Genomic DNA, 27,886 nt, shown 5'->3' on the forward strand with positions numbered 1-27,886 from the left:
GGTGGGATGAGGGGGAACTGGGCCAGTTCAGGGAGAGTGTGAGAGGGCACTAGATCAGTTTGGGGGGATCTGGAGAAGAACTGGACCAGTTCAGGGGATCTGGGGGGAAACCGGACCAGTCTGGGGGGGATGAGCAGGAACTGGGCCAGTTTGAGGGGAACTGGGCCAGTGTAGCCGGAGGGGGAAAGTGACCTGGAGTGTTTGGCTGGGAGGGTGATGGGGAGCAGCTGAGCCGCGTCGGGCCTCGCCCAGACCAGGCGGTAGCGGGGCTGGTGCGCCCCGTGGAGCCGCTCCCGCTGCGTGCGGGGGCACCCAGCACAGCCCACCCGCACTCCCTCCTACGACTGCCCTTGGCCTCGGCCCCTTTAAGACGCGGGGAGGCGGGGCGCGGCGGGCGGCGCGGGTTGGCTGGGAGCGGGGGCAGCCAGCGGCGGGCCCGCGGCCATTGGCGGGGGCGGCGGGCGCTGAGTCAGCGGGCACCGCCCACGTGGTGCCGGAGGGGCGGGGCGGGGCGGGGCGGGGCGGGGCGGGCGGAGGGAGGATGGGGCCGCGGCGGCGCCCGGCGGCCGCGCTGCTGCCGGCCCGGCGGGGGGGGGCCCTGCTGGGGGCTGCCCTCCTCGGGGGGGCCCTGCTGGCGGTCGCCTGCGCCCACCCGGACCCCGACCCGGAGTGGGACGGGGCCGAGCCGTGCCGAGCCTGCCGCGGCCTCGCCGACAGCTTCAGCAGGGTGCGGGGCGAGGGGGCCGGGGGCGGGGGCTGCGCATCACGGGGGGACATGTGGGGGGTGGCGGGCCCGTGGGGTGTATGGATGACAGCCCCTGCTGTGGGGGGAGGCGGGGACCAGTGGGGTGGGGAGGGGCCCAGGGGTGACAGGTGGGGGGGGTCCGACCTGCAGTGCCGAGGTGGCCCAGCGCAGGGTGACAGTTTGGGGGTGATGGGTGAGCAGGGACAAAGGGGGTGCTGGGTGGGGTGTCGTGGCTGGGTGGGGGCACAGGCCAGGGGAGCAAGGAGGCGACAGGGGCCCGGGAAAGGGGGTGGCCTGTGCAGGCCGATGGCGAGGGGAGGGCACTCAGAGCATCCCTAGGGAGGGGAGGGGTCCCCGGGGCGGGAAGAAGCTGGGCTCTGGGGTGGCAGGTCCCTGGGGGGACTCGCCCCTGGCTGGAGGAGGGTGGCACAGTCTGGGGGGTCCCTATGGGGAGGGGGTGTTATCGGGGGGGGGTCCCACGCCTGCACTGCCCCCCCCCCGCCATGTGCCCAGGGCCTGGAGCGGACGGAGCACGAGGGTTTTGGTGGGGGCAACACCGCCTGGGAGGAGGAGAAGCTGGCCAAGTACCAGCACAGGTGGGTGCTCCCAAGCTGGTTCAGGAGGTGGGGTGCCTGTGGGGGCCCAGCTGCCCCCGGGTGACATGTCCCCATGCTGACCCCTCTATCCCTGCAGCGAGACCCGTCTGCTGGAGGTGCTGGAGGGCGTCTGCGCCCCCTCAGACTTCACCTGCCACCAGCTGCTGGAGCGGAGCGAGGAGCATGTGGAGCGGTGGTGGTTCCATGAGTGAGTCTGGGGACGGAGACGTGATGGGACAGGGGGTTGGCAGGGGGCTGAGCACTGTGTCCCCCCCGCTCCCCAGGCGGCAGCAGCACCCCGACTTCTTCCAATGGCTGTGCATGGACCAGCTGGCACTCTGCTGCCCACCCGGCACCTACGGCCCTGACTGCAGGCGTGAGTAGCTGTGGCATGAGCCGGGTGCTGGCGGCACTGCCCGGGCTGGATGGGCCCCCCCAGCATGCTGCCCCCTGCCCCAGCTGCCAGCCGGCTGATCTCTCCCCATGCAGCCTGTGCCGGTGGGCCCCGGCAGCCCTGCAGCGGCAATGGACGATGTGATGGTGACGGCACACGCCGTGGCACTGGTCTTTGCGTCTGCAGCCCAGGCTATGGTGGCCCCTTCTGTGCCGAGTGTGGTGACGGCTACTACGAGGCCTCACGGAACAAGAGCCACCTCATATGTGCCGGTAGGTGGGAGTCCAGCCTGGCGGGGGGGGGGGGGGTTTGCTGCCGGGGGTCCGGCCCGGTGCTGCCCTGGTGCAGGCAGCTCCCCCCTGCCTGTGCCCACACCTGCTCTGCCTTGCCCCCAGAGTGCTACCGGGCCTGTGGGCGCTGCACGGGGCCGGAGGACTCCAGCTGCCTTCGCTGCAAGAGGGGCTGGGTGCTGCACGAGCACCGCTGCATCGGTGAGCGCCACAGTGGGCGAGCTCAGGGCTGCGGGGAACTGTGTCCCAGGAGCTGGGGCTCAACAGGGCCGCCCCCCCGCTTCCCCCCCAGACATCGACGAGTGTGGCACAGAGATGGCGCACTGCCGAGCTAACCAGTTCTGCGTCAACACGGAAGGCTCCTACGAGTGCCGAGGTCAGGGGGAGGTGGGGGGGGGGTTCTGCATGGGTGGCTCCCCCCGGCTTGGGGCCATCCCCCATGGCCTGGGCTGCTGCCGGCTGGGGTGGGAGGGGGCTCCGGCAGCGACCCCGGCTCCTCTCCCCACGACAGACTGCTCCACGGCTTGCATTGGCTGCATGGGCGCTGGGCCGGCTCGCTGCAAGAAATGCAATAAGGGCTATTGGCGAGATGGAGCCAAGTGCCTGGGTGAGTGCATCCCGCGAGCTGGGGGGGCAGCTCTGCCCCCTCCTCCTGCCTGAGCCCTGCCTCCCCCCTAGATGTGGATGAGTGTGCCAGCGCCGAGGAGCCGGTGTGTACAGGAGTGCAGGAGGTGTGCGAGAACACAGAGGGCAGCTACCGCTGTGTCTGTGCCCGTGGCCATGTCCGCCGGGATGGGCAGTGCGTGGAGGACAAGCCCCCCGGTATGGCCTGACACAGCGGGGGGTGGCAAGGGGCTCTGCCCACTCAGCTGTGCCCCCCCACGAGCATTGTCCTTGCAGATGCCCCAGAGAAGGGCTTCTTTGATGACGTGACAGAGGATGAGGTGGTGGTGCTGCAGCAGATGTTCTTTGGCGTGATGATCTGTGCCCTCGCCACACTGGCTGCCAAGGGTGACATGGTCTTCACCGCCATCTTCATTGGCGCTGTGGCTGCCATGGCCGGCTACTGGCTCTCTGACCGCAGCGACCGTGTCCTCGATGGCTTCATGAAGGGCAGATAGCTCTGGGGCTGCCGGCTGCGGGCTGGGGGGGCAGGTTCAGCCTGTGGTGCGGGGGGCCCCCCCAGCAGGTGCTGGCTGCCAAGACCAGTTCCTGCACGCAGTGCTGTGCCCTGCATGTGTCCCCCAGCCCCTCATTAGCGTAGGGTTCCACCCCCCGCTGCAGAATGAGCTGGGGCTCCCTGATCCCCGGGGGCTCCCACACAGCCACCTCCAGCCTGAGCGGTGGTGCCAGGCAGTGTGGCACTGGGGGGGAGGGGCACAGCATGCTGCCCCCAGCCCCTCGTGCTCTGGAGGAGAGGCCTGGCACTATGGCAGGTGGGAGGGCACGGGTGCAGGTTGGGGTGCTCTGGCACCACCGGGTGCTGGGGCGGGGATGCTGGCAGAGCTTGGCCGTGCTGCCTGTCAGGTGAGTGTCCCCAGGCTGCTGGTCCTGTGGGACCTTGTGTCTCCCCCCCATGAGACTGTTCCCAATGGGGCAGCGGGGGACAGGTCTCCCCCCACCCGAAGCCGAGAGGCTGGGAGAGCTGCCCCTGTCCCCCTGACCTCTCCTCCCCATGTTCCCTGGGCAGAGCCCATCTCTCCCCTCCCAGGCTGGCGGGGCCGGGGCTCCCACAGGGCAGGGGGTCAGGGCCCCCCCACTGCTCGTGGGGTGCCATGCCGGCGGGGGGGCCCTGCCGGATGCATGAGCGTGGCCGTTTCATTTGTTCCGTGGTTTGTCCGTCGGGGTGTGCTCATCTGTACGTGTGTCCATATCTCAGGAAATAAAGCTCTGCACACCCAGCTCGGCTACTTGCGGGGGGTGCTGGGGGTGCTGCCGCCCGCCGCTGCCACTGCACACCAACGGGGCCATTTCCTCCCCACATAAACTTTTTATTTCTCTGGTTTGGCACAAATGGAGCTGGCCCCTCCTGCCCGGCCCCCCAGGGGTGCAGAATTGGACCCCCACACTGGGCTCGTCCCCCTGCACCCCCCAGTCTCTGCCCATCCTCACGTTGCCCCAGCTCAGAGCTCGATGGTGTCGCTGGAGAGGCTGCGGGCGTCCACCGGTGCCTTGCCAAGGGCCGGGAAGCTGCGGGGGCCCTCACGCTCCCAGCTGGGGGGTCCGGCGGGCACCAGGAGGGGGGCCCGGCTGGGTGCCTCGTCCAGGGGCAGGCTGTCAGGTGAGGAGAGCCCGTGGTGCCAGGGGTTCCAGCTGATCTTCAGCGAGCTGCTCTCCAGCGAGCTGGCCGAGGCGGTGACGGTGATGGTGACGGTGCCGGGGGGCTGCCGGGGGCCAGGCAGCTCTGTCAGTGAGCTGCACCGCACCATGTGCCCCAAGCCGGGGCTCTCAGCGGGGGCCAGGGAACTGTGGAGCGAGGTGCCGGAGCCACGGCGGGGCCGGCCAAAGAGGCTGTCGTGCAGGAGGTGCCGGCGGCAGAGCGCCTGGTCGATGCTGCGGCGCAGGTCGATGGGGGACGGCGGGCGGAAGGCCAGCTCCCCCAGTGAGGGGGACGAGCCCTGCTCAAAGGTGGTGCAGGAGCGGGCGGCCAGCACGTTGGGGCACTTGGGGCTGAGCCCTGGCATCCCGGCAGAAGCTGCCCAGGCCTCATTGCTGTCCTTGAGCGCCCGCAGGGGCAGCTGCTCCGCCGGGTTGCGAATGAGGTTCTTGGAGATGTCGTTGGCCGGTGCCCGCTCCAGGCTGGTGCCGCCAGTGCTGCCGGTGCTGCCAGCGGCCCAGTCGTAGCAGTTGTTGGGGTACTCGGGCGCCTCAGCTTTGCGGCCGGCACAGAAGTACCGCAGCACCTTGGCCCAGCAGGAATGGCTGGTGGGGCTCCGGTGGCAGCACTGGCAGCACAGCGGCTCGGCGGCGGCCATCAGCAGTGCCAGCGCCGTGCCCAGCTCGCCGACCCGCAGCCAGAGCTGTGCCACCCAGCCGGGCCGGGAGAAGCGCCCGGGGGGCCCCAGGACCTCTCGCAGCCACAGGGTGCTGTAGAGCTGCAGCCCGCAGACTGGCAGCCCTGCCACCGCCGCCGCCAGCAGTGCCAGGGCCCCCTGCCGTGGCCCAGGCCTCCCGCTGCCCCCCAGCCCCTCCTGGGGTACCCGCAGCACCTGCCAGCATCCCCAGAGCCCCGCCAGCAGCAGCAGGGCCCCAGCCCCACAGCCCAGCACCTGCAGCCCCAACCCGGTGGTGGGGCCCAGCCAGGGTGGGAGCAGGTCGGCGGTCCCCAGCACCGCGCTCTGCAGCGCAGCTGCAGCCCCCAGTGCCGGCAGCCCCCGGAGCTGGGCTGGCAGCAGCTGGAGCTGGGTCAGGCGCTGGAGCTGCTGGAGCAGGAGGGCGAAGGTGCCGAGCAGCAGGGCAAAGGGGACCGTGCTGAGCAGCAGCAGGGCTCGAGGGGGCAGACGGCCCCGTGCCCCGTAAGGGTCCAGCAGCAGGAAGGTGGCCCGCAGCAGGCAGACAGCCAGCAGCAGCCCATGAGCCCCTAAAATGTGGGGCAGGTGGGGGGGACGCAGGGCAGCTGCCCCCACCAGCCCAGCCAGGCAGCCCAGTGCCAGCAGCAGGAAGATGGCGGCCACCCCGTAGACATGCGCCTCCCAGGCAAAGCCCAGCTGGCGCCGCAGCTCAGCCCAGCGCAGCCCCGTCCCGTTGGCCCCCGGTACCGGGGGAGTGTGGCTGGGCTGCGGCTGTGGTGTGGATGGATGCTGGGGTGCTGGCTGTGGCGTCGCCCCTGCCCGTCGCCATGTGGCTGAGGGGGCCACGGTGCCATGGGCAGGGGGCTGTGTCCCCAGGGTGTCTGTGGGCAGGAAGGAGCGAGATGGTCAGTGGGGAGTGGGGGGGCTTGGTAGCACCCAGCTCCTGCCTGCACCTCCCCCCCTCCCGACTGGGGTGCAGCAGCTGCAGCAGCCCAGCACCGCAGAGGGGATGCCCCTTGCTGGCCAGAGCTGTGCCCACCGGCACCTCCCAGGGGTCTCTGTCAGGACGCACAGTGCAGGGGGTGGCACGGCCCCAGTCACGTCCCTGACCCCCAGGGAAGCCCTCTCCCGCCTGGCACTTAGCACTAATCCCTGCGGGCAGGAGTAGATTAGGGCTGTCGCCGGGCACAATCCTGATTGAAGGTGTCACTGCGTCCCAGCTGGGTGGCCCAAGATAGCTGCCATCCCCCATGCCAGCCCTGACGCCCCAGGGATGGGCTCCCACATCACCTGCAGAACGGATGGGCTCGGACTGCATCACCTGTGTGCCTGGTCCCAGGTGTCCCTGTGGCGGGATGCGCCGTTGGCCATGGGGTGGCCTTGGTGGCATTTGGGGTGCTCACAGGGCCCACGGCACCCCGGACCCGCTGCGGGGAGCCGACGTCCTCTTCGGGCAGCAGCCCTGTGAGAGAGGGCAGAGCCAGGCGCTGGCACCCTCAGGGGCTTGGTCCCTGCCAAGGGGTCCCCCATGCCCTGCCAGCGCCTACCTGTGCCGGGGGTGCCAGGGGGGGCTGCGCTGGAGGCAGGTGGCAGCACAGGGCTGAGGGCAGCCCCTGGGGCGGGCTGGGGTCCCCACTGCCCCGTTGGCTTGGGATCCGTGCGAGGGGCTGCATTCCCGGGGCTGGCAGTGGCGCGGCTGAGCGGGGCCCTGCGGGTGCTGCGCTGGTGGGCTGGGAGCACCCGGGTCCAGGGCTCAGCCAGCCCCCAGGATGGTGCTTCAGGGGGCAGCCATGGGGCAGAGCTGGGCAGAGCTGGGGACGGGCTGAGGGCCCCCCACAGTCCCCCTCGTCTGCCCACCGGCTGCATGGAGCTGGGGCTGGCATGGGGACCCTGGGCTGGCCCCATGCCCGTGGGGTGTGGGACAGGGACCGTGCCCAGCGGGACCGGCTGGCTGCTGGCTGGGGCGAGCTCTGTACCCTGTGGGAGGCCTGGGACCGCTGTGGGTCCCTCCATCACTGGCTGTCCCCCTGTGTGGGTGTCTGCTGTCGCCATCCCTGGTGCCGGCCTGGAGGTCAGGGCGATGGTGGACATGGTGGGTCGAGGACTGGAGGTGCTGGCTGGCCCGGTGACACTCTGTCTGGCTGGGGTCAGGCCCTGCCCTGCCTGCAGTGGCCCTGGGGAGCCCGGCCCCGTGTCCATGGGCACCTCAGGGCCCGGCGTACCCAGTGCAGAGCTGGGGGGCGGCCAGGTCCCCCCCCGGGGCCTGTCCTGGCCTCCAGCCTCATGTCCTCGCCATGCAACGAGCGGCTCCTCTGCCACGGCCACGGCTGTGCCGCTATCCTGCCAGGCCCCAGTGCCAGCACCTGCCGTGGTGGTTTCTGTCTCCAGGGGGGTCCCGGCAGCATCCCCTGCCTGCAGCGGTGGGGACCAGCGCACAGGGCTGCTGCCCCCCCAGCGCTCGGTCCTGGGGGCCCCGGCGCCGCTCGGCTCCCCCGACGCCTCCCAGGTGGGGGGTGGGCCCGGCCATCGCTGTCCCTGGGCAGGGCGATGCAGGGGGTCCCTGCCCCACTGCAGTGTCCCACCTGGGGACAGTCCCACCGGCAGCATCCCCCGGGCCCTGGTGGGGACCCCGGTGGCCAGGAGCAGCCCCCAGGTGATGAGCCATGCTGCAGCCATGGTGAGCACCCCGCGGCCCTGGGGGGACAGTGGGCTTGGTGAGCCGGGACAGCCACAGCTGCCCACGGGGGGCACATGCCACCGGCCACGGGGCTACTGTGCCCACGGCAACCCGCTGCCCGGGGAGAGAGCCAGCGGCTGGACTGGCCCTGGGCCCTGTTCCCAGCTGTCCCCATCACTGGTGTCCCCGGTGCCAGTGGCCCCATTCCTGGCCTTCCCCTTCCCAGTGTCCCCGGTGCTGGCAGTCCCCACCGCGGTGTCCCTGACCCGGTGCTCCCAGTGCCGCTGGTCCGCGGTGCTTAGTGCTCCCTCCCCCCAGCATCCCCGCTGTCCCCTCCCCGGTGCTCCATCCCTGGTGCCCCCCCCCGGTGTCGGTGCCGCCGGCGGCACCGCTCCGGTGCGCACCGTTCACCTTGGCGCGTCCCCGGCTGCATCCCGGCGGGGATGCCGGGCCCGGCGCGCCCCACCGCCGCCGCACAGGCGGCTCAGCCCCGCCGGCACCGGGGCCAGGGCCGCGGCGCGGAGCCGGGCCGCGGCCAGTGCGGGACCAGAGCGCGGTCGGTGCGGCCGCCGCAGTCCGCGGATCTCGCCTGCAGCGCGCCGGGCCGCCCCCACTGCTCGGTGCTCGGTGCCCGGGCCGCGGTGTGGCCAGCCCCCTCCCGCCGCCCGCTGCAGCCCGGGAGGCCCCGGTGCCGGTGCCGGCCGCAGCCCCCCCGCTGACCTGCCGGTGCCGGGTGCCGGTGCCGTGCGGGTGCGGGCGGGCCGGGCTCTGCGGCGGAGCGGGCGGCGGCGGCAGCCGGTCACGCGCCGCCCCGAGCCGCGGGCACCCGCGCGGGAACCCGCCCGGCACCGGGGGGGGGGGGGGGGGGGGGGGGCGCGGGGCGCCCGGGCACGGCTGGGGCCGCCGTGCGGGGCCGGGGCACGGGGACCGGGCGCAGGTGCGGGGCGCGGGGGGCACGGCCCCAGGGGGCTCCGCCGGGGAGAACTCCCGGCGCCGGGTCCCCCGGTGGGGCGGGTCCTGCGGGTCGGTCCCCGCGGGGCAGGACACAGCGGGGCAGCGGCGGGTTGGCTGCCGGAGGGGCGGGCGGACCGGACCGGCGGCGCAGGCAGAGCCCGCCCCGGGAAGCTGCGGCACCCCGGTGCGGTGCTGCTGCTGGTGCGTGTCCCACGGCGGGCGGGGGGCGGCTGCCGGCCCCCCAGCAAGGTCCTCGGGGAGGCCTGTGGGTAGCCCTGGCACCCGACTGCCCCGCACCTCCCACCCTGCGTGGGGCACGAAGCACCCTGGCAGCCGCGGGGCTATGGGGCCCTGCCAAGGTGCAGGTAATTAGCTAATCAGCTAATTGTCTCGCTGGAGAACTGCCCACCTGCCAGGGCTTGGGCTGGCCTTGGCACAGCCACAGCGCCACAAAGTCACACCGGCTCAGGGCTCTGTCCCGCACAGTGATGCCCGCCGGCTCCCTGCCTGCATCCCAGCTCCCTGCCTGCTCCCTGGCTCCCTGTGTGCTCCCCCGCTCCCTGCCTGCATCCTGGGCTCCCTGCCTGCACCCCGGGCTCCCTGCCTGCACCCCAGCTCTCTGCCTGCACCCCAGCTCCCTCAGGCAGTACCTGAGCTGCCACAGCCTTGGCACACCCCTGTCGCTGCCATTGCTCTCCACTCACCCAGGCCAGCAGGCACATGTGGCACCTCAAGTCCCCACGGCAGGACCGTGCTGGCAGCAGCACACAGTGGCCCGCTCCTGCTTCCTGCAGCCTCTCCATCCCCGGGGCATCGTGCCCGGCCGGGCTCACCACCGGTGCACGGGGCATTGCTGGGCTCCGGGTTGGGTGCCAGGCTGGTTGGGCCGGGCTGGGTGCAGGCACTGGGACCAGGGTGGCTGCAGCAGCCAGCTGAGCCCAGGGGCTGGGGAATTTGGGCAATGCCGGCATGCCGGCCCACACAAAGCAGGCTGGGCAGGCAGCTAATCCGGGGATTAGCACCGGGGAGGCCGCGCCAGGGGAGAGCCAGGCAGCGGCAGAGCCTGGGGCAGCCGGTGAGCCTGCACCGCGCTGGGCACCGCCAGTGCCGAGCACCGATGAAGCCGGCCAGCCTCATGCTGTGGATGGGGTGGCCGCAGTGCTGAGTGTGCAGCAGGGCCGTGGGGGGGAGCCAGCTGTGCCCCATGTTCTGCAGATGTTGGGTGCCTTTAGTACAAGGCACGGGTGCAGCAGCCACCTCCATGTCCCTGGTGCTGCCAGCAGTTTTGTCCTCTGCCAGGTGACTTGCTGGGCGACGAGTGCCCCACTCTATGCTGCTGCAGCTGCTGCCTGTGCTGATGATGTGTCCTGTGCTCTCATACTCCTGTGCCCACAGCCACCTGGGTTTCACTGGCTTTTGGCCACTGTTCTCCCCCTTCTTCCAGGCTGTTCCCCAAGGAAGCAGGACAAAATTCCAGTTTAGGAGAAAACTGTCCCAAGTAAGTGCCCGCCAACATCCCAGCTTCGCCTTTTCATGACCACCGTGCATGTTTTACGGTGCTGCCCCATGCCCTCTGCAGCACTCCTTGGCTGTGCTGCCAGAGGGACCACCCCCGGCACCTTCCCTGGGGACCTTCAGTGAAGGGTGGGACGAGACCCCACAAACACAGGTGCTGGCAGCCCCATGGCAGCAAAGGCCAGGAGAAACCGCACACGCCAGGCCCCGCGTGCCTGGCAGCATGGCTGGCTCTAGCAGTGAACCGGCGATGACGGATGGTGAGCGGGGTGGCCGTGGGCACTGGGGGTATGGGCTGGGAGACAGGACGCCTGCTTCTGGGGTGCAAGCATGGTGCTGTGGGAAGGCTGGTCCCAGCTGGGGATGCCAGCCTCAGCCCTGGGGCAGAGCCAGCAGCACACACGCTTCCATCTTTACCTGGCAAGGCTTGGGGACAGTCGCTGGCATCCTGGCCAGAGTGGGGCAGCCACTCCCACTGGCAGTGAAAACCCCGAAGGAGACCCCAGGTGGGAACAGGCGTGGGGCTGGGCCATGGGGGCCGAGGTGGCTCCCTGGGGCTTCTCCCCGCTTGCCAGGGGAGGTAGCCAGTGCCGGGGGAAGCGCCACTGGCTGGTGTTGCTGCTACACCTCCTTTCTCCAGGGATTTTGTTCATGACCTCGCTGTGTGCTGTCATGAGTGTGCAGCGGGGGGTCCCCGGGGCAGCCCTGCACTGTACCCCAGGGCACGGCGCGGGGTGCCGGGGAGCCGGGGCCTGTTCTGGCTTAGCGCAGGGGCTTGCGGCAGACACCTCCAGAGGTCCCTCCAAGCTCAGCCATGGGCTGCTGAGCTCGCTGCGTCCAGGCTGGGGGCCGCGCAGGGGCCTGCACTGGTCCCCGCAGACCCTGAAAAGGTGGCAAGCCCTGCGGAGAAGGTTTTGCCCAGCAAAGGCGGTACTGGGGATGCTGGGAAGGTGGGTACAGGAGGGTGATGAGAAATGAACGGCCACCGCAGCCTGCAGCCGTCACCCAGCCCCTCTGCTGACCTCGGGGGGTGGTCCTCAAGGCACTGGGGGCTCCCCATACCTGCTCCCGCTGCCTTCTCCTTGCTAATTGATGTCAGTGAACTAATGTTAAACTGGAAGGGCAGCACTTTCCTTCTTTACACATGAGAGAGGAGCTGTAAAAATAAATCCTCCTAGTTCCGTGATCCAGGGGAGTTAAACAGCCCCAAAGCAGCCACCTGCTCGCCTGCTGAACAGGATCTTGCCTCTCCTGAAAAAAAAATATGAAGACACTGGACTTCGGTGAAGACACAATGAGTTTATTAAAGCCAGGAAAAGGGGATCCCAGTCTTCCCCCTCAGGACAACAAACTGGACTGGTTGGGTTTGTGGCAAGAGACCTGTTTTGTCAACACTGAAATGCTGCTTTTGCCACTAACATCTCAGATCCAAAATCAAACATGATACAAATAATCTGAAACAGTGGAAGCTGCTGATAGACACAGCTGGGTACCCTGGAAAGAGTTGCTCTGTGGGAATGGGGGTTGCCCAACAGTCTCCTGGCTGTATACACCAGGTTAGGTGAGCAGGCTGGTCCTTTCTGACTTGAAAACTTTGGAGTGACTCCACACTAGAGAGATGCAGGTTTCTAAAGGACAAGAACTATCCATCAGTGACTTCATCTGCTAAATTTGACCATCACGTCTTTTGGCTTCTGTTTCAGAACCACTGCCCTTGAAAACTGTACATTGGAGAATTCCTTGATTAGCCAAGTGTTACAAGAGACAAACAAAACAGATGATATGAAGTAATTGCCTGAAATTTCTGAAACTAAGAAATTTAATCCTAAAAGGAGAAATGCAATAGTGGATGAACCTGAAGTGCTGGGATTTGGTTTTCCTCAGCTAAACTTGTCCCTGTCCACAGCTCACAAAAAACCTCCTGGGACAAATCTGAACCTTATCGAAATCAACCAGATCAACAGTACTACTGCCTAGGGAGCTAAATAGCTGAACTTTTAGACATGTAAACCAACACAGAGACAATGAGTGAGAAACAGAGTAAAGCCTCTGGCCACAGAGGTATTATTACACCTATCTACTTGAAAAGTTTCAAGTAGGTCTCAGTGCTAAATCTGATCGAGCTGCTTGTCCATGCTCTGCCAGCCCTCTCCTCCCCAGTGAACATCTCAGCAGGCTCTGCAGGTACTTCTCTGCTGCGTAAATACAACAGCAATTGGAGCCCATGGCATGTCTGCTGGGAGCAGGGAGGTAAAGTAATACTGATTCCACCAGCTTGCCAAGCTAGGGGAGAGCTTCCCCTCAGATCCCACATAGTCCCTTACAATATATCAAGGTGGGCAATAACACTTCGAAGCATCCAGGCATGAGCCTCGTCTGTTGGCTAAGCAGGTAACCTAGAGGAATAATATGCCTAGAGGAATAAACTGTGACTGAGATGGCCAAGCCTGTGCTGAGGACTCTGAACATGAAACAAACCCCTTCAATCGGAATAATCGCTGTCAAAAACTAAAGAGCAGCAGGCTGTGTTCTGCTGAGCCAGCGTGTTGACAGGACATGGTTTCTTGGTGCTTGCCGGTCTTCGGAGACTGAAGCAGCTCATCGGTTTTTCACCTGCTGTGTTACATAGGGAAAACAGATTCTCCTGTGGGGAGGAATCCAAGAGACTCCTTTTTACACTGGAAACATTAACTCTTCTTTTAATTTCCAAACTTCTCTTTCTTTTGTCTGCAAGTTGTTGCAGGCTTTTATTGGAGCATGGCGCTGGTGGGAAATTCTTTGTAAGCCTTGGCTGAGTGCTGCTGAGGACCTGCTGATTGGGAGCTGCAAAAACCGGGTTAGAGCTTCCTAAATTGACAGCAACTGTGCATCGGGGAAAGCAATTTTTTCTGGAGCTTTCCAACTCAATAACCTTGTTTGCCTTCCTTTGCTTCAGCCCACTATCAGCACATTGAGAGAGCTCACCTTTTCTCATAGCAGGGCACGTTTTTTTCCTCCCCATTGCTTTATTCCCAGGGATCCTTCCTGACCTCTGTTTCACTTTGTTCCCTACAGCCACATTCTCCACCTCACGGTCTGTGGCCCAGTTACTGCCTCTTTGCCCAGGCATATCTTTTTGTACAGAAAGGTGGCAAACTTGAGGCTGCCTCTGTTGTAATGGTGTCGTGGGTTTAAATCCTCGAGTGCATGTCCTGACGGCCTTCCTCAGTGGAGTTGGTAAGGGCACCTCCTGTGGTGCAGGAGAGTGTTTCTTCTGACTACACCCCAAAAAGTGACTGTTAGTGCAGCACATGCAAGGATGGTTAGCACAGCTCTGTGTTTCCAGGCTGTGCTTCTCCTCCTGCAAAGAGGTGGTTTCTCTGCCACATGCTGCTGTAGCAATGGGGCTGACTTCCTCTCCTGAACCTGTGTTTAGGTCAGCCTTAGACGTGCCATCCCCAGTGACCTGGTTCCTCGTGGGGGAGTCTCCGTGCTGCTCCCCCACTGTCATGCAGGGGGGCTGAGGCTGACCCAAGGAGCTGCAAACCCCCCTGCCATGGCAGCATGACCAGCGCAGGTTCTCACCCAGAGCACAGCCCTGGCATGAGCCAGGGGAGGTCTGAGAAGAGTTATCTGCCATGTGAGGTGGGAGTCTGGCACTAGAAATGAACGTGTGCAGCTCAGCTAAGGTGCTGGGGAGCTTCAGGAGGCCTAGTTCTTCACACAGCTTCAGGTACTGATCCCTCAGCTGAGTGGGCAGTGACTCCAGACCCTCCTTCAGCAGCTGGACACTGGATTTCACATCCAAAATCTCCATATCTTTCTGGGGAAGCAGCAAGCAGAGCAAAAGCAGAAAGCAACACATTAAGAAGTACAATAATAGTATTCAAACAAGAAACTTTGAGTCGGGTATTGACCCAAAGATCAGCAGTTTTTATCTCCCTGTGTAATACATATTCCTAAACTGTCCAACAAAAGTGAGAGGTTTGGGATTAGGGCATACTCCTAACCCACAGCGTGCCCCCTCTCTCAGGAGCTCTGCCTTCTCACATGCTGGCATGTCACATCCTTGTCAAAAGCAATTCCTTCAGCAGGGCCTTTGGAGAAACCAGACCTGTCCAGGAGGTCTCGGACAGTTCATTCTTTTGTCTCTGATACCCACTTGTTCTTTTTTAACCTCTTTTTTAGCTCTCCCTAGGAAACCATCCAGCTGAAGGGTCAAGGCACTGCATTTTTGCAAGATCCTCTCCCCTCGAAGGCACGCACTGTACCACAAAGGCATGTGGGAGCATGAGGAAGCAGTTCTCCATCGTGGCCTGCCACAACAGGGCATGGTTGGGCTCCCCTCTCAGTGACTAGGGTTTCATCAGATCTTACCAGCAACTCATCAGAGTTAGCCAGCGCTTGGGTAAGCATCAGTCAGTATCTGGCCTAGAATTAGCATTTTAATATGTTTTCTCCCTTCATTATAACGGGAGCAGTCTACTTTAGATTCCACCATTCGAAGGCAATTTAATATTCAGTTAATATTTTGAAGAAGCAGGAGAAATTCAGAACAAGGATCCAGAATAAAAGATTAATTTCTGCACTTACGGCTGCAAGTCTCCTCTCCATCTCCAGCATTGCCTGCTCCATTTGGCTTTTATCTGTCAGAGCTTTCAGCACCAAGCCACAGTGACTCTGAAGAGCATCTTGCACTAAACAGGGAAATCAATAAAAAACACATTTTGTCTTTCATTTATAAATGTGAATAAAGTACTATCAAAACTATTGCTACTTCCTCCATGGCTTGGCATGAAATACTTCACTGTGCTACCATAGTGATTTGCCTGCTGAAATCTCCCCAATCCCCAAGTGATGAACAATAGGGTAGATGTTTAATGCCAAGCACTTGAAATTCATAAGATGCTGCGTACAGGCCAAACCTCGTTTACTGTGCTCTGTTTGCTTGGCAGCTGGACATGAAAGGTTACGTGAAACTGCAAAACTTGATTGGCTCAACGCAAGGAAGGCTGAGGCTTAGCTGTCTGCCAACTGCACAATAGGCATGGCCGGGGAGGGGAATCCCAGTATAGCTGACCCATGCCAGTATAACCAACCCTCTTCTGTAACCAGCTGATGGTAAATGGGAGCTTGAACATGTGATGGGAATAACAGTATTGCTGATAAGAGGATGGAGATGCAAGAGGTTAATGGCTAAGAAGTGCAACCAGAGAATAGGTGTCAGAAGAGCACAGGAGGCTGGTAACTGAAGGAAAGCTGCCTGAAAGGATAGTGGGAAATTATGAAGGAGTATGCAAAGAATGGGAATTTCCACTTGCTGGGCACAGGAAAAGATGGGGTCAGAAACCCACTGAGCCAGGCAGCTGTGCCAGTGCTTGGCCAGCTGCAGCTGGAATGCTGGAAGGCAGTGGGGGCCCCAGCAGTGTCCTGCAGGGGCACAGACCCCCTGGCGGGGTTTAAATTGGAGCAAGATGCTTTTGACTTTAGTCAGACTTGTTGAAAAACTGATAAGAAAATAGGGATTTATTTTATATAGTTGGACAACAGCACAACGCTCCTCTGTACAGCTGCAATTATTCCTATGGGAACCACTGCTGTGCCTAATACACTACAGCACAGGAACACAGTTTGCTGTGTATGTGGAGATGAAAAATCCTTAGCAGTCTTATGTTTCTTCCTCTAAATTCATAAATTTCTTCCTCTAAATTCATAAATTAGGATGAAGAGAAAGAGCTGTTTGCTAAACAACTCTGGTCTTTCTTGTGAACAGCGCAGGAAGGTGTGTACAGATGGTGGGGCTGGGGAGGGCCGCTGGCCGCGCAGGACAACGCAGGATGTGAAGCACTCGCGCTAAAACAAAGCATTGCCAAGCCAATGGACCAAAATAACTGGAACTCTGGAGTTCTGGACTGACATTGTACACCCAAGAAAAATCAGAATAAACCCTACATTTCAACAAGTGACTACAAGAGCTCTGTGTAGAGAAATGAAGGCAGTGTGTTGATCAGCATTGACAACATGCAGCTGTGGCCGTGCCTCAGCGGCTGTGGGTTGATTGACGTGGATGATGTGCAGCTGTAGCTCGTTCCTGCTAAGTGGTTAAATAGCCCTGAGGGTTGTGAGAGAGGGGGTCAGATGGAGGGGGAGCAGAGTGGTCAGACCTCTGGAGGAAGGTGATACAGCACAGACAGTAGAACCTGGCCAATGGTAAAACCTTGTTGTAGCCTGCTAGTTTATTTGTGCTGCAGCAACTGGTGCCCTGTGTGAGGCCAACTGAGTTGGACTTCTGACTACAACAGCTCTGCAATTAATTAATCTATTATTTTTTGTGACAGATCCAAAGTGTTTGATTAACTTCAGTATTGGTGGAGCTGAGAGCCCAGCTAAAGCTATTCCTGCATGCCAAGTGCTTAGCTCTTCAGCGCAGCCCCTCTCACCTCAGAGAGGTGTGCTCACAGGATGCAGAGCACTTGGGATCTCTTCTCCTGCCTAGCTGTTTTCATCAAGCTTGCAGGGACTTAATTATCTTGATGAGCTGTGCACTTCTGTCAAACTCTAGATGAAATTGGCCAAAAAGTTAAAAACTATTAGGGAGAGGCAGACAGAAAGAGTTTCTGTTTAAAAAAAAAAAAAAAAAGAGAAAAAAGGATCTTTTAAAGAGCTACATTTGGGAAGGAAGAAAGGAAAGAGATCTGAGCGTTTATGGGCTTACTACTTTGCTTTCATATAGTGCAAGGTTTTAGAATAGACCTTAAGGGAAAGGGTATTCAAAGACATGGAGGGAAATAGAATAAAATGGAACAAGATTTTATAAAAGGCAGATTGTGCCTGACTATTGTAATACACTAGTATAAGGCAACTTCTTAGACAATGGCAGTGCAGTGGCCTTTTATAGATTCAAACAAAGCTTTTCAGTGGAAGTTGCCATGTAATATGAAGAAAAACTGAGAAAAAATAAGTGGATAAGCATCAATTAAAGGGAAAACACCAGCTCTTGAGAGGGGTGGCGTGAGGAGACAAGGTGGCCCTGAAAGATGCTCCTCAAGGTCTGTTCATGAGACAAACTTGCTTAAAATCTGCTGTAGTCACCTGGGTGCAAAAGCCAGTGGGCATTGAAGTAATTAGCAGGTGACACAAAGATGCATATGCCAGCACCAGGGGGTACAGGTGACACAGGGCAGTGCAGTGTGTGACAGTGCACAGACTCTGGCTGATGGGAACTGCTGTGCACCCCAGGGTGGCTGGAAGCCCGTGCGCAGTTCTCGCTATCTATATGTGCAAGGAAATAAAGAGACTGAACTGGGACACGTGCAGAGAAAAGCTACAAGATAATTAAGTGCTTAAATGATAATCTCCTCTTATGAAAGGAGATTGAAAGTGTTTGTCTTATGCAGCCACGCAAACCAGAGGTGTCTGGTGGCATGGGGCTGGAGGTGCTGCTCCAGTGCGGCAAGGCTTGCCACTCGAGGGATGGGGTGCTCGCCCAGAGCTGGCTCCCAGCAGCAGGGAACCCTGCGCCAGGCTGGATCTTTAACTTTATTTACCTTCCTCGAAAGGAGCGATGCTTGGGAGCAGTGCACACTGCTGCCATTTGGGAGAAGAAACCCTGCAGTTGCCTTCTCCATGCATCTTTCTCACATGCAGTGAGATAAACCACCTCCCAGACCTAGGCCTGGGGGGAATTTCTCCATTTTTTCAGGATGCCCATCATTACATGGTTTTGCCTTGTTCTCCACAGGAGCGTGGCTGATTTCTGAGGATTATCTGCACGTATTTCAAGTAATAAGCTCTCTGCCGTTGCAGGCAATTTGGTTGTCCCTGCTCTCTCACTGCTGTTTTTAAGCTTTTAGTCTTTTGCTCTGACAGCTTTAGACTTTTTTACAAATCACCGGGGGAAAGCTGTGGCTTGCAGAATGTGTTTGTGATGGAGCAAATGTTTGAGTGGGCCTTTTAGACTGCTGGTTAGATGCCAGGGCTACCTGCAATCTTAGAGCAGGTTTTTGGGGACCCTGCCAGGCCCTCCTGGCCTGCAAGCCTATATAAAGGGGAGGAAAGCAGTAGTGACTAAAGGAGGAAATTCTTTTCACATCACTTCATCGCCTTCCATCTCTGCATAGTGAATATATAGGAAGGCCAGCATCAGCAAGCTTACCTTGGCTTGCTGCTCTTCTCCATACACTTAATTTTAGTTCAGAATTATTTTTAAAACTTTCTAATTTCCCTAGTCAGTCTGTTCTTCTACAACATGGTATCCTCAGTCTAAAAATAGCACTGCATCCACTGGGCTTGTGATCTGCACATACGTTTGACTCAGCACAGCATGCTGCAGGCAAGCAACTGACAGCCAGTCTTCTGAATGCATTTAATTTGTACGTGTAGGAGTATTCTGCAGAAAAAATCCCTCAGTACACAGGAGGGGCACTCTCCTTCCCTCGGGTTTCCATACCAGAAAGGTGTTCAGACTTGTCAAACAGTATTAAACAAAATAAAAATGAGCATTAACCTAGACTTAAAAAAACAGGCATCGAGATGGTCAAACTAGATCAGATCAAGGACCCTGTTAGGCAGGCTCTTGTCTTTGAAAATTATCGAGAATGGCTGCTTCAGAGAAAGTTCTTTTCGAATAAACCCTGCAGCAGATGATAGTTATTGAATGACTTGATCATAGAGGAAAAGTCTTTACTCAGTTAATGGGTGGCTTATGCACAGACTTGTGCCTCTGTTAAGGTATTTTACCCTAAACAAAGCAGTCATTTACAACTTGGAACATCGTTGTGTCTTGGTTTGCTGTACCATTGTCTTCAAATGCTGCTGGTTTACATTAATAACATATGGAATGTGAAATCTGGCATGAGGTAAAAGGCTGTAGGACCTTGGGGTAGGTCTGCCACCCTGTGTTGCAGAGGGTTCCCCACAAATCAGCCTGCACTCAGGTGCAGGTGCACTCCCAACAGCTGAAAACTACAGTCTGAGCAGCCGAGGGAGAGAGTGTCAGCCTCCTAGCCTAGGAATATTAAACAGCAACTGCTTCTGATGCCTATCTATCATCGTCTATGCAACTCATCCTGAGACTGGCACCGACAGTGCAGAGGCTTTAAATAACACTTTGGAAGGAGGTTGGTTCTCCTGCGCCCAGGTTCGTAGGGGAAATAGGAAGTGGTATAAACCTGGTGAGACAAGAGCAGGGGAGACAGCTATGGAGCTCAGCAGAGTGCTCCATTTTCTCCCTGAGCAGCAGCGGAGCTGTGCCAGCAGATGAGACATTTGGGCTGTCATGGCTGCATCCTGCTCGGACATAGCCTGAGTAGTCAGCTGGCAGGTTTGTGCCTGCTTAGCGTGGGTCCTCTTCTGCATCGGGCACCTGTGGGATGAGCTGCCACTGATCTCAGCCTGCCCTATGGCAGAGGGCGCCCCAAGCCCTGAAGTGTAACAATGAGGGGTTTCAGTATTCACCAAGACAACCACACATCCCCTCGTCATCCATGCCAAGGTGTTCTGGAGACTCGTTATATCTCTCATCTCAACAACTTTCATAGCCAGTCACTGCACAGCTAGTTAGCAGCTGCACAGGAAATGTGTTTCCTTTATCACTTTTAAACTTTTTGACTTCTCAGTCTATACAGAACATAAGGGAGTCTGGATTGGGTGTCCCAGTCTGGACTTTACTGTTCACAATAAACAAGCTCAAATCCCACCATTATAAAGATAGTGAAATCCCCTAGAAACCTTGCCAGCAACTACCAGGCCTGGGGAGACTTGAAGCAAGTCATGTTTGACGACTTCCCACCAGGCACTGGATTTTGTCAGAGAATTGCATCAGCTCATACCTCTGTAAGGGACATACTGCCTGTTATTTTGTCACCCTTGCTGGCAGGAACATCAGAGGATTGCCTGTGGTATGCTGGCTGGGAATATGCTTCTCATTTGCAATGAAGTCAAGGTGGTGCAAAAGATACGGCTGTTATGAGCTGTCACAGCTGGAACTACCAAATACCAGAAAAGCAAAGCAGTTCAGAGAGGGCTGAGCTGTGAAAATCAAGATTTGTATTGAAAAAAAAAAAAGTTTCAACAGAAGTGTGGGTATATGTAGAGGAATGAAGGCAGTGGGTTTGTCAACATTGACAACATGCAGCTGTGGCCGTGCCTCAGCGGCTGTGGGTTGATTGACCTGGATGATGTGCAGCTGTAGCTCGTTCCTGCTAAGTGGTTAAATAGCCCTGAGGATTGTGAGAGAGTGGGTCAGACAGAGGGGGAGCAGTGTGGTCAGACCTCTGGAGGAAGGTATATAACACAGACAGTAGAACCTGACCAATGGTAAAACTTTGTTGCAGTCTACTAGTTTGATTGTGCTGCAACAGGTATATGAATGAAAATGAGAAAAATATAAAAAGAAATTAGCTGCAGGAGCTGAAACCAGAAAGAAAGAGCAAATGATGAATGGGCAAGTCAACCAGAAAAACTATACAAGGTGGAAGAATTGAGGATGTAGGGTCTGCTTGCTTCTTTACATCCCTGTGCACAGCACACAGAGATGTGAACAAGGAATAGAGCAGTTGTGACCCTGCAGAAGCTGCTCAGTCAAATGCTCACCTCCAGTACCAGACAGCTCTATCCACTGTGTGAAAGCACATACAGACAAACCCTCAAAAGATGACCTTTTTTTGTTTTTTACCTTACTGCATAGAGCATGCCAAACCAACAGCATTTGGAAATGGTTTGGAAATATATTTTGAAAAATATTTTCTGTTTTGTTCTCTCCCAGTGTCTATGTAGACTGTGCCAAACATGCTTGCTACCCACTTCTACAAATGAAGCCTATGATACTCCTTATAAGCTTTTAATGAAAACTGATTTGATTTCAAGTTCCACCTTTGCTTTTTCAGAGCTGTTTCAATGTCCTGGTGTAGTACTTCTCTCCTTGAAAAGAGCCTCTTCATCTTCTGCATTCCTCTCCTATATGTGAAATTCTCCACTGCCAATGATTTACCGTGTCTCTACCATGTCACCCACATCGCAAGGTACTGTATCATCAGCTATTGGCATTCAGTGCTTTATCAGCTCTGAATTTAGCTCTTTGTCACCTAAGTTCAGGAATTTCATACCAGTTTTTCAAGGGAATTGCCTCAGCTGGGATGTTTTTAAGGCATTAATGCAGGTATTTATTTAGTGGGAACTTAATTATCCGTCACTGTGATACCAGTCAAATGGCAGTATTTATCAGCAATTAACCAGTGACAGATGAACCTCCCAGAAATATAAAAAGAACAACATTGTGGAGCATGTGATGATTTTCATTATATAGTCAACGTTCTGCAGCATCATACATTACAGAAAGTGCCAATTTTTCTTTTCAGTTGCTTTGAAAATCTAGAAGCAGGCACCTCTGGGAGGATTCTCATTTCATTCAAGGCACATTTATTTAAAGTGGGCATGGAGAAGAAACAGTACAGCTGAGCAAATGGTATGGAATAAAGAGGGGTAGTCATGAACAATAGATTTGATTTTCAGTGCCATGACAACAATTTCTGTGCAAGAGGTATATGAAATCAGGCAAAGTCCTGCTAGAGAGTGGACAAGTTGAGGCACTGAAGTAATTAGGGGATGGGGAAATGCATAATAGGGAGCTTGTTGTATTGGCCAAAGCAGATAGATTCTTGCTTACATTAAGGTCCCACCAAGAGCACTTGCCGAGCACAGCAAGGGAGTGTTCTTAGTATAACAAGATTGGTATTTCAAACATACAGGCTATTGCAGCCTCGAGCAGAATGCGCCAGACTCCGCTCTTTTTGCCTGAGAGGGCTGTGTTGACTTAAAGGGTATCTGTCAAAGCTGTGCTTCGTGGAAGCCACATTTTACCCCACAGTGAAGATTACAGTGCTTTTGTGAAGGTCTGCTGCCTTGATCCCACAAATACAACTCATTTCACATTTCTTGCATGTATTGAAACTGGCCTCTTGTTCTTGCACAGAGCAGGGCAAGCACTGAGCAGAGTCCTGACAGGGTGTTGATAAAAAATCATGTCAGCATTAAAAATTAATGCACTCTCAAAGGCTCAGATCTTAGCCAAATTAGAAACAATTTCCCTGAAGCACTTTCCCTCAGTAAAGACTAGCCACTTCAGAGACAGAGCTGTTCAAAAATATGTTACATTATTGGCTTTTTTGGGAGGTCACCTTTTTATAATGGCAATAGTGTGCTTCACTATGTGCTTCTTACTTAAGAAATGAGCAGTACTAGTTTTGCTCATATCTAAAACATAATCACTTCAAGCACAGAGGAGTGATGGAAGACTTCAAACTAACACATGAAAATCTGAGAAAGCCCTAAAACCCGAAACTGGATACTCAGGATATAAATATCTAAGTTATTTTTACTGTGTATTCCATTAGTGCTCCAGATAGTCTAAAAATGATCATACTCCAGGCAGAAGACAAAACCACAGAGGTGCATTTATCTATGCGTGCTTGGCATCTAACCACAGAACACCTACGTTCTTGGACAAAGTACAAGAGAGCAGAGGAAAGGAGAATGTAACAGAGTAAGAATAGAAAAATAGACAAGTCCATACCATGGATTAGTCTTATTTGCTCTTCTCCCTTAGGAAGAGCAGCTGTGAGTGGCCTGGCTTGTCTAGTTCACCCCAGCTTGGAGACAAAATGCTGACATTCAGCAGTTGGACTATGCCCTCTGCTGTTAACAGGAATACAGAAAGGACTTACCTGTCTGGGAAATGGTTTCTAGGTGAACCAAAATGGATTTGTTTCCTGAATCAAACATTTCTCCAAACTTGTCCAAGCACGCTTGCAGCTGCAAAAACAAAGGTAAATGAGAAAATTAATACATTTCTCTTTCTTTGTTTGCAAAAATACAGCCCCACGTTCCACAGAACAGCAACTGCAACTTATGGAATGGATCAGCCTGAAAATGGTTATTTATCTGCCACTTGAAACAATTTGTTCAGCTGTTGATTCCAACCCCAAAGGAGATCTGGAATGGCTCAAAAGGCTACGAAATGTTGCAGACATCTTAACAGATTTCAAAATAGAGATACTGAGCTGTAAAACAGCATTAATAACAACATTAATTGAATTAATTATAGGAGTGTTGGGGAAGAGACCTTCACCTTCAGAGACTAAGACCACATTGACTTATTCCTGAGAGCAGACCACTTTCTGCAAGCAGAAGGAAAAAAGAACTGGTATTTGCAGACAGCCATTATAGCCTGTTCTTGTTCCCAAAACCCAGAGACATTCCACTGCTGACTGTGAGGCAAGGCCCTAAAAACCTTGACCTTAAGGGCAGTCTACAAAGACAATGGTATATGCAATCTATTTTTATGGACAACTGTTGGTTTAAAGTATTTGAGTGCCCAAGACAAACAGTGTAATAATTCAAATATCAGCACAGAAATAAGAGAAGGCGAGTGTTCTGTAGCATTTCTAATTCTTCATTACCCTGCACTCTGAATTTGAATCAACTTACCCCTTGAAGCCTGTCTTTGATACTGGAAATAAAGGTGCTTAAAACCTCACTAAAATGAAAAAAAAACCAAGCATGAAATAGACATGAAAGTTACTGAAGTAGACAGACATTGAAAAGATTACAGTAAACATGAGACATGAAACACTGCAAGGCATAGCATAGTGCATAATGTAAGCACAGAAGTGTGCTTACTTCAGGACACATAACCCTTTGAAGTCACCTTGCTTCAGGAAAGCATGGACTCTGCTATGTAGAGTAAGAAAGAAAATATATACACATGCACATATATATCATATACATGATTTTTTCTTTTTTCCTGTTTTTTTAACTCTCCCATTTTTGGCCTAGCATTTGTGCCTCTCCGGGAAGTTTTAGCTGGTGTTTACACAACTGTCCATTAGCTGCTGGGGTGTTACCACCACAGTATCTGCTCCGGAAGGACCCAGCCTTGGCAGTGGTGACGTGCCAGTTGCTGGGATACATGATATTGTATTTGGACTAAAATATCTGTGGGAAAAGCATGGGAAAAGCTTCAGCATCAACAAAGCCCAAGCCAGGAAGAACAAATACCGCTAATCCATTTCTCCTGAGATTACGCCTGTGGTTTCTGTTATCCATCTTTTTAAGCTGAGCAAGTTTATCAGGGACCAGGCTATGTTCATGATTAACCTATCAAACTGAAATAAAAGGATGGTTGCTAAGCAAAGTGATAACCTATTTCCTCTCTGAAGTTTTGGGTGAATTTAAATCAATCATTAAGTGATCCAGATTGCAACAACCGAAAAGGTAGGGGCCAGGAAGAGTCTAGTTATGAGAATTAGGCATGCCTTCTGAAATCTTTCTAGTTTTATGGAAAGGAAGATATTAATTTTATTAGTCAGACTTGCGGGGGATACAAATTGATAAATTATACGTTTATCTCTGTACAGATGATATAGTTATTTCTATAAACAGTCTTTAACTGGTTGTGAGTCTGGAGTGTAGGAAGGAGCATAATTAATTTAAAAATAAATAAAGGCTAATTAAGAGTTCTGCCTAAACATTTAAAACTATTTGTTCATTTCTCATAATTCACTTACAAAAATCCTCCTCTTCTCTAATAGGCACTAGAGAATCAAATTTTGCCTTATCAGAAGCATAATGCCCATTGCGAAAGAGAGATACATAGCCTGATTTGATCAAAGGCTTTTAATAAAAATGTGTTTCACTTTGGATGTTACATTACAAAATGTACAGCACTAGGAATTATTTATAGGTGCACTGGGAAGTTTGCCATCTTTCATTTTTGAGCTTCAGGCAGTCAGCTTGTTCCCTAAACTCCTTTAGGACCTACACGTACGTTTAATTCTTAACATCTGACAAAGAGCAGATGCAAATTACGTTAACAAATTACACTTGTCTGTTACCAAAAACACAAGAAATAAAAATCTTGTATACAAGTAAAATTCTAGAGACACATGCAGATTTATAAAGGTGTAATCATTGCATCTTCCACTGCACACAAGTATGCTTGGCAATCTCCTCCTCTGGCTTAAATGTGGAGGCTGTCCTTAGAGTCCCTTTGATCAGTCCCAACACAGTCTACAAAACTTTCAGAAATATGGGCTTTCACAGGGAATCAACACAGATCAAAACCCTGCTGCTTGGATAAAGAAGGACAAAGGTAAATTCAGGTTAGAGTTTTGTTGTTCCTTGTGGCTTATGGCCGAGTGTCTTACATAAATCACATTGCAAATAAACCCTATTCTCTTATCCTGTGACTCTTTCCAATCACAGGTTATTTAAAACCTGAAAAGATACTTTTCTTGGAGAAATATGCTGCTACATCATCCGTGACTTTCAAAAGGGGAAGAAGGAGCTGTGGGAAGTGATAACCACCAGCACAGAAAGAATTTCCAATGGATGTCTACATACCGATCGTATTTGTCCTTTATTTTGTTCTTATTCACTTCAAATTTTTCCAAGACACTTCTCACTCTTCCACCACCAAAATTAAGCAAACCTTTTTCTTTCGTATCGTCATCAAATAACTGTGGTTTTGTCTGGTATTTGGTAAAAATACTGGGCTCACTCTGTTACACAAAAGAAAGAAAAATGTTGAAGTATAAGAATAATCAGAACATTAATTAGAAAAAAATATGTGTGTACCAAGTGTTTTGCAGACAGATCAGGGTGATTGGATGTGACGGATTAGATTGGACAAGGAGATTAAGAATTTCATGAGATTATGGCTCATTTAGTGTGCCTAGTTAGATTGACTCCCTGTGGAACTGAAACCTAACCCAAATTCCTCCAGATGGAGGCTTTTCTCTCATCTTGAGGATTTTCAGTTGGTTGTGATCGTAAGGTGTGCGAATTTTTTTCCTGTATGCTCAACACAGAGACTATAAATTAATTCCAGTGTTCTTGGAACTGTGGAAAAGTTAAAGATGTCAGTGGGAGCTCCCTGTACAGGAATCTAAAGAAAATCCTATTGAATTTCCTGGTGGATGACATCATTTTGCTGCCAACTAGCAACATCACCAGACTGCAGATGAGTTTTCCACATGCTTCAATATGCATTTCAGAACAAAAAAATTAATATTAATATGAAAGCTGTAAAGATCTTCTTCATTCTACAAACTTCCCAGACACTGGTCAAAATGGAAATGCCTTTTCCTTAAAACATAAGAAAATGCAATTTCTACTAAATTTTCGTCTTTCAGCATGAAGATTGAATTTCCTTTTTTGTGTCTGATGAAAAGCTGCTGCAGCTAATGGACAAGATCCTCGGCAAAATGCAGAGGACAGCAGATGGGACCTGCAACTGAAGGACAGCCTAGGGTCACCAAGCTAGCACCACTGCTCTTTCCTAGTCTTTGTTCTCAGGTGTCTTTATTTGGATCTGTTGCTCTCCATTAGTAGTGCAGGAACTATTTCAGCGAGGCTGGTAACATCAGAAACCCTGTACTGTAGAAGAAAGATTATGTGCATAGAAGTTCTTAATCCAAAATCATTCAAGCACCTGCCATAACAGCAATACAGCAAGGTAATTTTCAGTCAATGAAAGAACATACTGGATACCTCTGTCATTCTTGCAGCAAGCTAATGAAGAGAAAGCCAGTATTTTTCAAAGAGGAATAGGTGTAATATTCTACTTTAGCTAGGTGGTCTAAAGACATTAGCTTGAGAACAAATTTCATATTATTTTAGTAATTGAAGAAATGTGATTAAAGAATCTCAATAATGAATTATAGTAATCTGTTATAAATACTAGGTTTTCAGCCAACCAGGCTGCTACTCTGTCTAGTCACAGTAAATATGTATAGGTATCAAGAAAATAGCTTGATTTCCACAGTTACAAAAACTTGCAAATGTTACCACCTGATTTCAGCATTTTCCATTAACTTTGAGTGGTGGCTGTGTGCCTGCACAGGGCTGAACAGGAGTGAGACTCACATCCTGGGAGTTGTGCTGTCCCGGTTGTGTACCCAGCTCCAGCGGCGCCGCTGCCAGCTGCGCATTCTCCGGGCAGAACTGGGAGCCAAAGAGCAGCTGAGAATCACTCAAACTCGAGTAGTCGCTGTAAGCACTGCTTCGGATGGAAAACTTATTAGGCCTGAAATAGGGCAGAGTGGGTTGTGAATGAGTCTTGAGCAATTAAAAAGCCAAACATAATTCCCTACACAATTTGCTGGAAGTTTTCAAGCATGGCCCACCACAACATGTTCGTTTCCACTCTCCACTCAGAGGGTACCATTCCTTTAACTGCATAATGTTTAACAGTGTGTGGTTTTGCTACACAAAGCCAACTGGCTTATCTTAAACTGCCGCATACATACACAGTGTGGTAGCTGTGCATTCACCTTGCAGGGGTGAAGGTGTTTCTCTGGCACATCCTGCAGACAGAAGACCAAAACCAGGACTGGCCAGCTAACTCAGTTCATCCTGTCTGACTTGATGGTCAGTCTTAGTTTAAGGGACACCTTGGGGTTTGCTCCTAACAAGTGCTGGGTCTCTCCCTTTATGCTACTCAGGATAATAATTTCTGTTGTAACTCAGATGCTGCTCTGCTTATTTGGAAGGCAGTTCCAACAGAGTAAACGTTTCTGACTGATAGTTGACGTTTATTGGGCATTTTTTCTCCAGATGCTTTAAGTCTGACATGCTGGAACAACAAATAAATTGGTGGTATATGGCTGGACAAATTGATCTGAATTGTTAGAAATACTTCAAATATAATAACATGATACTTAAAAGT

At 54.5% G+C, this 27,886-nt stretch overlaps 3 protein-coding genes across 3 annotated transcripts; 1 reads left to right on the forward strand and 2 right to left on the reverse strand.

Annotated features, from left to right (window-relative positions):
- Positions 1–526: 526 nt before the first annotated feature.
- CRELD1 (cysteine rich with EGF like domains 1) lies at positions 527–3,926 on the forward strand. The gene is made up of 10 exons (XM_055706565.1): positions 527–727; positions 1,259–1,341; positions 1,439–1,549; positions 1,626–1,717; positions 1,831–2,007; positions 2,131–2,226; positions 2,318–2,401; positions 2,537–2,632; positions 2,704–2,847; positions 2,926–3,926. The coding sequence occupies exons 1-10, from the start codon at positions 542–544 to the stop codon at positions 3,144–3,146; spliced, it is 1,290 nt and encodes a 429-aa protein (XP_055562540.1). The 5' UTR covers positions 527–541; the 3' UTR covers positions 3,147–3,926.
- A 129-nt stretch (positions 3,927–4,055) lies between these two features.
- On the reverse strand, positions 4,056–8,529 carry PRRT3 (proline rich transmembrane protein 3). Its single transcript, XM_055706549.1, has 4 exons — positions 8,434–8,529; positions 6,584–7,730; positions 6,358–6,498; positions 4,056–5,917 (listed from the first exon to the last, which is right to left on the reverse strand). The coding sequence occupies exons 2-4, from the start codon at positions 7,710–7,712 to the stop codon at positions 4,149–4,151; spliced, it is 3,039 nt and encodes a 1,012-aa protein (XP_055562524.1). The 5' UTR covers positions 7,713–7,730; positions 8,434–8,529; the 3' UTR covers positions 4,056–4,148.
- Positions 8,530–11,442: 2,913 nt separating this feature from the next.
- On the reverse strand, positions 11,443–27,352 carry IHO1 (interactor of HORMAD1 1). The gene is made up of 7 exons (XM_055710436.1): positions 27,345–27,352; positions 27,085–27,244; positions 25,561–25,718; positions 23,647–23,695; positions 22,884–22,971; positions 14,755–14,858; positions 11,443–13,984 (listed from the first exon to the last, which is right to left on the reverse strand). The coding sequence occupies exons 1-7, from the start codon at positions 27,350–27,352 to the stop codon at positions 12,665–12,667; spliced, it is 1,887 nt and encodes a 628-aa protein (XP_055566411.1). The 3' UTR covers positions 11,443–12,664.
- Positions 27,353–27,886: the final 534 nt, after the last annotated feature.

This window comes from Falco cherrug, chromosome 4 (genome assembly GCF_023634085.1).
Source record: "Falco cherrug isolate bFalChe1 chromosome 4, bFalChe1.pri, whole genome shotgun sequence".
NCBI lineage: Eukaryota > Metazoa > Chordata > Aves > Falconiformes > Falconidae > Falco > Falco cherrug.

Coding starts and splice junctions, on each gene's coding strand:
- CRELD1 (XM_055706565.1), top strand. CDS start 542: ATGGGGCCGCGGCGGCGCCCGGCGGCCGCGCTGCTGCCGGCCCGGCGG. Junction 2,227..2,317: donor GCACGAGCACCGCTGCATCG/GTGAGCGCCACA, acceptor CTTCCCCCCCAG/ACATCGACGAGTGTGGCACA. Junction 2,848..2,925: donor CGTGGAGGACAAGCCCCCCG/GTATGGCCTGAC, acceptor TTGTCCTTGCAG/ATGCCCCAGAGAAGGGCTTC.
- PRRT3 (XM_055706549.1), bottom strand. CDS start 7,712: ATGGCTGCAGCATGGCTCATCACCTGGGGGCTGCTCCTGGCCACCGGG. Junction 6,499..6,583: donor CCCTGGCACCCCCGGCACAG/GTAGGCGCTGGC, acceptor CCTCTCTCACAG/GGCTGCTGCCCGAAGAGGAC. Junction 5,918..6,357: donor ACCTGGGACCAGGCACACAG/GTGATGCAGTCC, acceptor TCCTGCCCACAG/ACACCCTGGGGACACAGCCC.
- IHO1 (XM_055710436.1), bottom strand. Junction 23,696..25,560: donor ATAAAGGACAAATACGATCG/GTATGTAGACAT, acceptor TTTTCATTTTAG/TGAGGTTTTAAGCACCTTTA. Junction 13,985..14,754: donor TGGAGAGGAGACTTGCAGCC/GTAAGTGCAGAA, acceptor CTGCTTCCCCAG/AAAGATATGGAGATTTTGGA.